Source organism: Electrophorus electricus, chromosome 11 (assembly GCF_013358815.1).
Source record: "Electrophorus electricus isolate fEleEle1 chromosome 11, fEleEle1.pri, whole genome shotgun sequence".
NCBI classification, from domain to species: Eukaryota; Metazoa; Chordata; class Actinopteri; order Gymnotiformes; family Gymnotidae; genus Electrophorus; species Electrophorus electricus.
Window position 1 is genome coordinate 19902227 of NC_049545.1, and position 12500 is coordinate 19914726.

At 41.7% G+C, this 12500-nt stretch overlaps 1 protein-coding gene across 3 annotated transcripts in view; it reads right to left on the reverse strand.

Moving 5' to 3' along the window:
• LOC113575498 (MAM domain-containing glycosylphosphatidylinositol anchor protein 1) overlaps positions 1–12500 on the reverse strand; it is a 197261-nt gene that overhangs the window by 144011 nt on the left and 40750 nt on the right. For all 3 annotated transcript variants that reach the window (XM_035531889.1, XM_035531888.1, XM_035531890.1), the window contains exon 3: positions 4707–4846. In XM_035531889.1, coding sequence (XP_035387782.1) covers positions 4707–4846 — 140 coding nt within the window. The remainder of the gene's footprint in view (positions 1–4706; positions 4847–12500) is intronic.

A 12500-nucleotide genomic window follows, 5' to 3' on the forward strand; every position in this document is an offset into this window, starting at 1 on the left:
TAACACCCTTCCCTTACACACTTCCCCAACACCCTTCCCTAACACCCTTCCCTTACACCCTTCCCTTACACACTTCCCTAACACCCTTCCCTAACACCCTTCCCTTACACACTTCCCTAACACCCTTCCCTTACACCCTTCCCTAACACCCTTCCCTTACACACTTCCCTAACACCCTTCCCTTACACCCTTCCCTAACACCCTTCCGTTACACCCTTCCCCAATACCCTTCCCTAACACCCTTCCCTTACACACTTCCCCAACACCCTTCCCTAACACCCTTCCCTTACACACTTCCCTAACACCCTTCCCTAACACACTTCCCTAACACCCTTCCCTTACACACTTCCCCAACACCCTTCCCTAACACCCTTCCCTAACACCCTTCCCTTACACCCTTCCCTTACACACTTCCCTAACACCCTTCCCTAACACCCTTCCCTTACACACTTCCTTTCCTAACACCCTTCCTTAACACCCTTCCCTTACACCCTTCCCTTACACCCTTCCCTAACACCCTTCCCTAACACCCTTCCCTTACACACTTCCTTAACACCCTTCCCTTACACACTTCCCTAACACCCTTCCCTAACACCCTTCCCTAACACCCTTCCCTTACATCCTTCCCTAACACCCTTCCCTTACACCCTTCCCTAACACCCTTCCCTTACACCCTTCCCTTACACCCTTCCCTTACACACTTCCCTAACACCCTTCCCTAACACCCTTCCCTAACACCCTTCCCTTACATCCTTCCCTAACACCCTTCCCTTACACCCTTCCCTAACACCCTTCCCTTACACACTTCCTTAACACCCTTCCGTAACACCCTTCCCTAACACCCTTCCCATTGCTTCTTTCTGTCTCAGTACTCAGTACTCAGTACTGAGACTAATAGACTAAATAGCTCCCCATACATAAATGTAACCATACATGCATGCATGCGTCTGTGTGTGTGTGTGTGGGAGCGGGGGGGGTGAGAGAAAGAGAGAGAGAGAGAGAGAGAGAGAGAGAGAGAGAGAGAGAGAGAGATGTTGAAAGTGTTGCTCTCTAAGAGCCTCTAAATGATAATGGATAAACACATTTGCACATTTGAGACATAATTAGAAACTGTAAATAAAAAATACAACTGTGCGCATAAGATATTTTTTGTCAAGAAGTGAAGAAAACCTTAATGTTTCCAACACACACACACACACACACACACACACACACACAAAAGAAAGTCTAATTTTGCATTCCTTAAAAGATACACACCTAAACACATATCCACTTTCCCAAAATAAAGTACCAAATGTGCCCTGTATTATGAGTCATTTGCCCTCTCGCTGGAAGGGCGTGCAGGAGACTGACTACAACATGACCATGTTTAAACCCTCTCAGCCACACTCACACCTGATATTCCTTGCGTTCAGAGGACTCAGTGTACAGTAGACCACACATACACCCAGCTCACATTAAAGAACACCATTGACTTAGAACTGGCAAGACATATTACACATGTATACATACATAAATATCAAACAAATATAGTAGTTCTCTCTCTCCTTCCCCATCTCTCTAAATCTATCCATCTCTGCTATAATCGTTCGGTGACATTTCCAATACCTGCCTATCATTCGACTGATATGAACAATACAGACCGTGGAATAACAGGGTTTTCAGGACAGAGTAAATGTCTGTGTGGCATCAGGTATTACATATGCACAGATCTGAATACACACACACACACACGTGCGCACAGATATACACACACAATTCTCATGCAATCATTGTTAAAATATCACAACACAAATATAGTACATGCAGAGAGAATTGGTGAAGTGTGGAGGCTCCGTGCTCTAGGGTAACGGCATCCCTGACAGTGCATGTAATATTGTTATTATTGTTTTACATTCAGAGAGTGTGAGTGTGTCATTATTATTCTACAGACTGGGCAAACAAGGCCCGACACGGGAGCAGAAAAATTGGTGCTGCAATTTTTTGACATTTCTGCTCAGGTGTTGATTCAAAACTTGTCACTCTGAGAAATATTCCTCATTTGCCCACGTGTGATTGAAAGACAGGGGGACTGATTGAGAGGAGATCAGATTTTATTTGGCGATCTGTGTATGTGGCTGGGTCCCGTGCAAGCGTAAAAAAATTAATAAATAAATAAATAAATAAAAACAAACAAAAAAAAACGTAGTAGTAGTAGAAGATAAAAAATGAATAAACAAAAAGAAAAAAGAATATGTGTGCACATGCATGCATGTGTGCATTGTGTGCACGCATTGGTGCAAGTCAGTGGATGGAGAAAGCCAGGGCACGCCATCTAGATTTCAGCACGAACATTTGATTGTTGCTTTTTAAAAAGATATTCTGGCCACATTCCACTGCTCACCTTTCCACTCTTATAAAAATATAAACACAGTCGGGTCAAAAGAACCATGGCTGCACCTGTCCAGGACAAACATGGAAGTCTGGCACTCCTTGCTTGGTTGAGCTGATGGAACAGCACTGAATTAGGACCCACAATTCCTGGCATCCTGAAGATCCCCCCGCACCCCACCCCCACACCGTAGTCATAGTGCATTCTAACACACACCTCACATGCAGTCACGCCCGCACATATGGACCTCTGATCAGCTATAGCTGATCACTCAAATCAGCCAACAGTGACATCTAAGAAAACAGAAAGTAAACATCCCAACATGACTGCAAAACAGGAAATAAACATCCCAACATGACTGGCTACCGTTTCAGTGCTACGGCCCTGTAGCAGTCGGAGCCTAACGGCACACGCAGCTGGACTCTTTAGCCTCCTTCTCTCATGCAGTTTCCCACTGAGACTGAAGAGAGATTGAGCAGAGCTACAGCCTTCGGGAGCGCTGTGCTCTCCCGGGATGCTGGGATTTGACTGACAGCTTCACCGCGTCCTGGGCGTCCAGCAGGTGTCTGCTGCAAATTAGATTTCACTTTCTGCCAGTTTGGTGTGTGTGAATGTCTGGTGTGTGTGTGTGTGAGTGTGTGTGTGTGTGTGTGTGTGATCTCTTGCAGACTGGCTTCACACAAAGCTGACTCATCCCTTTCTGCATGAGTCTGCATGGTGTGTGTGTGTGTGTGTGTGTGTGTGTGTGTGTGTGTGTGTGTGTGTGTGTGTGTACGTGCACACGTGCGTGCGTGTCTTCAGGACCAGGAAAACAGTCTGGGTATTAAATACAAGATCTGATAGCAATGGACAACAGATCTGATCTGGTTAACACCAGCTCATCTTGTATAACAGACCTACAAACACCCTCACAACACACTCAACACAAAAACAGCCAGAATCAACACCTTAACATCAGCAAACACACCTACACAGTTGCGAATCACACATCACCTCCTCACCTTCACTTTGTGTGCCTACTGACCTGTTGGCTTGACTGGACTCGACAAGAGCGACCAATTCCCAGTATAACACACACACACACACACACACACACACACACACACACACACACACACACACTGTTAGTGTCTCTTCTGCTAAACCTAACGTGTTTGCAGACATATCTGTGCACCCATGCTCACAGACAGAGCACAGCCTGTAAAATGCAGGTATCGAACCACTACAGGTGCATCTCTCTCTCTTGGGCTGGTCAAAGCTCTCTCTGTCTGACACCAGGTGTCACTGTTGCAGATCTGTCTGCCCCGCCCCTCGTGTGATGTGACGGGAGGCGGGACCACACACACTTTTGTCAAAACCCTTTGTTTCGCCTGTGTCGTCATGCCGTCGGTGATGTGACCCAACCGGCAGTGGCCTGTGATCATCACGGTGAACGTCACTGGCATGCCGAGTGGGGCCCCCTGCAGGCTGGAGTGTGAAGCGCAGAGCAGAAGCGTCTGCGGAGAATCGTTTGCTCAATGTGGGTTCTTGTTTCCGTGGCTCGATGTCGCTGCAGCGTGTTCTGACGCTGCAGCGTGTTCTGACGCTGAGGCCTTCTCTCAGGCAGTCTGCCTGCAGACACGCAGCGGTTGCGAACACATGCCCTGGTTCATTTTAACTCTGCTTTCTCTAGCGTGCATGCAGCTACCTGAAGGTTTTTTTCCACTGCTTTTCACAGGCTCCCCCTTGCAATATCAAAAGCACAGCGGTCTTCTTGTGTCTGACTCAGAATACACATCATGCCCGCTCTAAATCTTCCTGCAACAACAGACATCATGCGAACTCTAAATCCACGCGAAAAATACACATCATGCAAGCTCTAAATTTTACTGCCGGTGAACAAGAAATGGCAGGAACCCCTGGGAGGATATACACACAGTCATACACACACACACACACACACACACACACACTTTATATAGCGTTCTTTGAAGACCTCCAGAACTGAGCTTACCTGTTTGATGGCCTTTCTTTTAGATGAAAGCATGAATATTCAGAGGTCATAATTTGTGTGTGTGTGTGTGTGTGTGTGTGTGTGCGTCTATGCACAGGTGTGTATGTATTGGTATTCATAGTTGTGTGCATGTTTGTGTGTGTATATCTACTATGTGTGTTTACATGTGTGTATATCTACTATGTGTGTTTACATGTCTGTGTGAGTGTGTTTTTTGTGTTTATGTTTATGTTTTTTTATGTGTGTTTATATATGTGTTTATGTGAGAGAGCAAGAATGAGAGAGAGAGAGAGAGAGAGAGAGAGAGAGAGAGAGAGAGAGAGAGAGAGAGAGAGGGAATACCTGGGGTCGTGGATGTCCCTTGACCAGGCACTGCAGCCTGAGTGTGTCTCCCTCACGGATGGTGTATATCCCTTCACTGATGTTGTCCTCCTTCACCACACAGGCCTGGCCAGAGTGCACTATCTGGGCATTCGCAGGAGCTGAGACACACAGCAGAGGGATGGAGCAGAAATAAACCACCGTTCTCAGCACTGACTCGTCATCTTACCAACATTAATCTTTCATGTAAAAAAATACTCAGCTAAGCACTTCGTTAAAAAAACATATCAGCCTAGAATATACATTTTAGAGGGCGTTTTTTTTTTATTACTAGCCCTGTTTAGGTTCCTGCAGAAGTCTTTAACTCCAAGACTCCCTATGCTTGACCCAGTAGCAAGGTATTGTTTCAGCTGCAGGTTGGTCACATAACACAGCAGACTCATCAGTGACAGAGTAAAGTCCTCTATGGCTTTGGCAGCGTCTGATTGAGCACAACGCATCCCTCGCATTTACCCAGAATCCTCAGTTCGGTATTTATGCTGCAAAATCGTATAGATTTGCACGCACTGCTTGTATAAGAGAGTAAACGCAAACACTGTATGAAAATCAGCCCCAAGAACTCGAGTCAGCCAGCGGGGCGAGCTTACCTCCTGTGTTCACCGAAATGTCAGTATTAAAATTTCTCATCTGTGTATTTCCAGGAGGTCCGACACTAATGGCTGGCCGAGCACGGCCCTTAGTCTGCTATGACAGAGGATTCCATCCATCTGAAGATTGCGGATATTTAACGTGAAGGCCACCGTCCAAGTAGCAGCTGTTCCCAAGGACGCCCCCAGCCATCTTCAGCCCCCAAGCATCCTGGGTGGGACCCCGCATGACTCTGATGGCTCCCTACACTGGGCTGTGTCTGTACGGACGCACTGCCCAAACAAACAGAGCCCTCGACTGAATGACCCTGAGATGTGGCCCCTGTTTCAGCACCGGCGCTGAAGTGCTGACGTGCCCCTCCCACCGGACAGCTGAGCATTAAAGGGCTGAGGTTTAAGGGTGCCGAGCTGAAGACCCTGGCGGGATGAACAACCGATCCCACACCGCTTGCCATGCTCCTGTCTAAACGCGGCGAAAGTGTTGGCTAAGAGAAAGGAGATACTCAAATTTCAGGTCACACCATTAAAAAAAGATGTTTCGCTGTCAGCATTACATAAACTTTGGACCAATTTCAGGCTTTCACAGGGAAGAGTTTTAGATCTGTTTAATGTTTACTGACAAATACTGCACTTCTGACTTCCCTTTTTTTCTCTTTAAACTGTTGCACTTTTTCTTGACATGCCTTTACAAGTGAGGAATACCGATGTCTCGTCCGTGAGTGCTTGCGTGTGCTTGTGTAGAGCAGAGAGAGTGAATATATCTGTGACTGATGGAGTGTTTCACCAAAAAGCACACCCAAAGAGCTCTTTCAGGAAGTGAATATTATTGATCTGCAGGGAGAGCAGTGCGTGTGGGTGTGTGTCGCCGTGTGCGTGTGTGTCGGTGTTTGTGGGTAAGAGCAGCATTTGTTGGTTTGTGACAGTGCTGGTGTGTCATGGCATTAATGGCCCTCGGACACGTCACAGTTTATGGAACCTTGAACCTCAGATATTTATGGCCGGCAACATGGGGACACCCTGCACAGCGCTAAGTCTCGCAAAGCCATCACAAGGTCAAGATGTACACCGGAACAAAAAAAACAGTAGTATCAGCGTCAGAGATATGGGGAGTGTTATAAGCAGACCCATTAAAAATGTTTCAGGTGTGAATACACAGCACGAGAGTGATTGAAGGGTCATAGATGCACTAAAGACCGAGACAGAGCTAGCCTGATATCCCTGGTGATCATGGAGAACCAGCAGCCCTGCTTTCTTAAGTAAAGTCAAATATTGTGTCCTCACAAATCATAGTCATGTAAACCCTGTTTACATGCTGGTCTTGAGCCTGAACTCTAGAGGGATAGGCTTTTAACCACATGCATTTACACTAACTGGTCAAATACGTCTGTGGTTAGCCAGATTGAAATTTAATGTGAAAAAAACGCAAATCTGCTGAGAAAACCTGGCAACCGACAAACTGTGTTGTTTCTTTTCTTGTGCTATACGGAAATAATAACAGCTGCTTCAAAATCTGTATTTTTTGTATGTTTAATCAAAGTTAGAGGAAGACTTTCCATAGTGAAGTGGATCCTGGATTCTTACATCATTAGGGTGATCATATGGCCTCTTTTTCCTAGCCATGTTTTTTGGACCTAAAAAATGCGTCTGTCCAGGATTTCTACAATCCCAACAATGTCTGGGATTTGTCTTTCCTTCCATGTGGATAATTGTGTTCTCTACTCTCCAACCACTGTGCAGACGTTCTGGCATTACTTTGACCGTTCTCTACATGTCCTGCCTTCTCGGACGCCACAATTGGTCGATCCAGTACACGCCCTACACGCAGCCATTGGTCAGACTGTATCCCAGGGTGTGTGGGTAGCTGACTGACAGAATCATATGAGCAGAGAGGACACAGGTTTACCAGCTATATGATATTTTGCATGGTGCTTTAACCAGGTTTAAAAATGCCCAATCACAGAGCTGACAGTGACGCTCTGAGGTTTGGGCTCATGTTTTGTTTTGGCTTTTTTTCAGTGTCCATTTTGTTTTATGTACAGCATTATGACAAAATAATCAGATATAAATCAGTTTAATTACACTCACACCCCACCCACACTCCGAGTAAATGACTTTTTAGGCTTGGAAGTCTAATTAAAACATAAATTAAAAACAAGTCTGACAGAATTATTCATGTGAAGTGGCCGAAGTTTGTGTGCATTAGACGAGATTTCCACATGACAGTTTCACGTCTGCCTTAAAATTAAAATAGTATCTAAAACAGATTGCTCTTCAGAAAGTATACCTGGAAAATATTTTTTTTTTACTTTAGTCATTTTTTTAAAATAAAGTAGTTATGCATATGTGCGCACCCCCCCTTAACACCATAACATTTAACATAACATGAGAGAGGCCGTTGGTTGTCAAATGTAATTCAGGGAGACATGCATAACACATCTCTCCTAATGCAACCAGTGGCGAGACCATGGCTGACAGACACAGACTTTACTGTAATCTGCTGGCAAACATATCAAGTGTGCCTCATTTGGAAATATGCCCATTTAAACACAGGTGGTGAATCAATCTGAAATACGAAAGGAAAGACAGATTCATCCTCTATGAACACAAATTCATCAGTCATCATTAAAGGCCTTATTAGCACAGATATATTTGCTTCATCACGGCATTCACATTCACAATGGGAGATAGTATGTCAGAGTCATGTATCAGAACTTTGAGACAGCATGGGCTGTCCAATCAATTTGTTTATTATATAAACTATTATTATTATGCAGTCATTTGCACATAAAAAAAACGCGACACTTTAATTCACTTGATTGGAAATTTGCATAATTTTCTTTTCATATTCATATGTGTGTGAGAGATACTGTTTCATGTCTCCCATAATCTCTGGTCATTAAGAGAATGGCTTGTTAGCATGCTGGACTACACAATCATTTCACTTTAAATACTCTTCTCTATCGCCATGCTGGGCTGTGAAACTCCATTATGGAAAACTGCAAACCTATGCCAGGATACCCTCTCTCCATATCAATGTCAGAGGGAATCAATTTTTTCAGAGAGAGAATCAATTTTTCTCTCCATTTTGTGTTCATTAGCTTTATAGCGCATTAAACATCCAGGTTTGAAGATGTCCTTTAGATGTCTTGAAGCTTTTCAGACATTTCCTGCCTTCATCGTGAACTAGAAAAGTGATAATGATGTAAATTACACAACTACTACTTCAAACCATAGTTCTCCGGCTGGCTGGGTGCTTATGTGTACTTATGTGTCGACAAGGAATCTCTCCACCTCCTTAGGCCATCTTTAAAGTTCATTAAGGCGGCACGCTCGCCATCTTGCAGAATCGTAGCGCCAATCTTTTACAAACCACTAGTCAAGATGGGCTCCGTCCTGCTGGGGGGTAGAACAGATATGACATGAATTAACCCCTTCCGGCCAGACATGGCTGTAATAAGTCATTCTTATTACAGACGTGTTACGGGGGGGTAACGAGTTAGCACATCGTTCTTTTCTAATTTAGTCAGTCAGTGGAGGTGAACAATTGGAGGAAGTGATGGCTAAAAAGTGAAAGCGAGACGAGTTTTTTTTTTCTTCAGACAGTAACTAAGCAGCTATCTTGACACCTATGTAGGTAACGTTAGCTTAGTATCTAAGGGTCAGAATAGTAACGGGGGAATTGTAGTGACCTGAGAAAACAGGTGGTGTGACAACATCGTGCGCTGTTCTTTACGCATTCAGCTGGCTGGCTAGCTAAACAGCATGCCAACATTAAAGTAAACACAAATGGTAACACGAGAGAAATCGGATGCTTTAGCTAGGAAATAAATCCGTCCAAGCCTAGTTGAGTTAATGGGTGAACGCTCCCAGGTTTGGGGGTCAACCAGTCAATCCCCCAGATATCCTGGATTAAATGTGTCTGCTGTACAAGTAACACGTCTGCTGTGGTTGTTACGTTTACCATAGCTGTGTCCCCCTGCCGTAGTCCTTATTAGCTACCTCGCTAACTAGTTAGTAAGTTCTGTAGGGTTATTACACATCTCAACGAGATGGTTTCTTTCTTCCCCTCAAATTTGACTCAAAAGATAGAGAAAACGACATACAACTTTCACAGGGACTGAGAGGACGAGGTTTTACTCACTACAGTTAAGGGGGAAAAATGAGTGATAGCTCATGGCATCAAAGTGTAGATCTTAGATGTAAGCTTCACTAAAGGCCTAAATATCAGTTTGTACCAGATCACTACGAAATCACTAGCTTGAAGCTTCTTTTCATGTTGGCCACGCAAAGCACACACGTTCACGGATGGAGAAGAGGTAATGGCGCACACTGTTGACTCCTTATTCAGAGACTTTAAAGACAAAGATGAAATCAGCCACACGTAAATGTTCGCTTGTAGTCTGTACAACTGTACAAGCCGTACATTTTACATAACTGGGTGCGGTAGGGGCATGGGCACTTTTTAAAGCCATTTATACTGGTAGTTCTTTATACTGTGGTTATGCCCTAACATTTATACTAGTAGTTCTCTATACTGTGGTTATACCCTAACATTTGTACTGGTAGTTCTTTATACTGTGGTTATACTCTAACATTTATACTGGTAGTTCTTTACACTGTGGTTATACCCTAACAGTTATTCTGGTAGTTCTTTATACTGTGGCTATGCCCTAACATTTATACTGGTAGTTCTTTATACTGTGGTTATACCCTAACATTTATACTGGTATTTCTTTATACTGTGGTTATACCCTAACATTTATACTGGTAGTTCTTTATACTGTGGTTATACCCTAACATTTATACTGTGGTTATACCCTAACATTTATACTGTGGTTATACCCTAACATTTATACTGGTATTTCTTTATACTGTGGTTATACCCTAACATTTATACTGGTAGTTCTTTATACTGTGGTTATACCCTAACATTTATACTGGTATTTCTTTATACTGTGGTTATACCCTAACATTTATACTGGTAGTTCTTTATACTGTGGTTATACCCTAACATTTATACTGGTAGTTCTTTATACTGTGGTTATACCCTAACATTTATACTGGTAGTTCTTTATACTGTGGTTATGCCCTAACATTTATACTGTGGTTATACCCTAACATTTATACTGTGGTTATACCCTAACATTTATACTGGTATTTCTTTATACTGTGGTTATACCCTAACATTTATACTGGTAGTTCTTTATACTGTGGTTATACCCTAACATTTATACTGTGGTTATACCCTAACATTTATACTGGTAGTTCTTTATACTGTGGTTATACCCTAACATTTATACTGTGGTTATACCCTAACATTTATACTGTGGTTATACCCTAACATTTATACTGGTATTTCTTTATACTGTGGTTATACCCTAACATTTATACTGGTATTTCTTTATACAGTCGTTATACCCTAACATTTATACTGGTAGTTCTTTATACTGTGGTTATACCCTAACATTTATACTGTGGTTATACCCTAACATTTATACTGGTATTTCTTTATACTGTGGTTATACCCTAACATTTATACTGGTAGTTCTTTATACTGTGGTTATACCCTAACATTTATACTGGTAGTTCTTTATACTGTGGTTATACCCTAACATTTATACTGGTATTTCTTTATACAGTGGTTATACCCTAACATTTATACTGGTAGTTCTTTATACTGTGGTTATACCCTAACATTTATACTGGTAGTTCTTTATACTGTGGTTATACCCTAACATTTATACTGTGGTTATACCCTAACATTTATACTGGTATTTCTTTATACTGTGGTTATACCCTAACATTTATACTGGTATTTCTTTATACTGTGGTTATACCCTAACATTTATACTGGTAGTTCTTTATAATGTGGTTATGCCCTAACATTTATACTGGTATTTCTTTATACTGTGGTTATACCCTAACATTTATACTGTGGTTATACCCTAACATTTATACTGGTATTTCTTTATACTGTGGTTATACCCTAACATTTATACTGGTAGTTCTTTATACTGTGGTTATACCCTAACATTTATACTGGTATTTCTTTATACTGTGGTTATACCCTAACATTTATACTGGTAGTTCTTTATACTGTGGTTATGCCCTAACATTTATACTGGTATTTCTTTATACTGTGGTTATACCCTAACATTTATACTGTGGTTATACCCTAACATTTATACTGGTATTTCTTTATACTGTGGTTATACCCTAACATTTATACTGGTAGTTCTTTATACTGTGGTTATGCCCTAACATTTATACTGGTAGTTCTTTATACTGTGGTTATACCCTAACATTTATACTGGTAGTTCTTTATAATGTGGTTATGCCCTAACATTTATACTGGTATTTCTTTATACTGTGGTTATACCCTAACATTTATACTGTGGTTATACCCTAACATTTATACTGGTATTTCTTTATACTGTGGTTATACCCTAACATTTATACTGGTAGTTCTTTATACTGTGGTTATACCCTAACATTTATACTGGTATTTCTTTATACTGTGGTTATACCCTAACATTTATACTGGTAGTTCTTTATACTGTGGTTATGCCCTAACATTTATACTGGTATTTCTTTATACTGTGGTTATACCCTAACATTTATACTGTGGTTATACCCTAACATTTATACTGGTATTTCTTTATACTGTGGTTATACCCTAACATTTATACTGGTAGTTCTTTATACTGTGGTTATACCCTAACATTTATACTGTGGTTATACCCTAACATTTATACTGGTATTTCTTTATACTGTGGTTATACCCTAACATTTATACTGGTAGTTCTTTATACTGTGGTTATGCCCTAACATTTATACTGGTAGTTCTTTATACTGTGGTTATACCCTAACATTTATACTGGTAGTTCTTTATAATGTGGTTATGCCCTAACATTTATACTGGTATTTCTTTATACTGTGGTTATACCCTAACATTTATACTGTGGTTATACCCTAACATTTATACTGGTATTTCTTTATACTGTGGTTATACCCTAACATTTATACTGGTAGTTCTTTATACTGTGGTTATACCCTAACATTTATACTGGTATTTCTTTATACTGTGGTTATACCCTAACATTTATACTGGTAGTTCTTTATACTGTGGTTATGCCCTAACATTTATACTGGTATTTCTTTATACTGT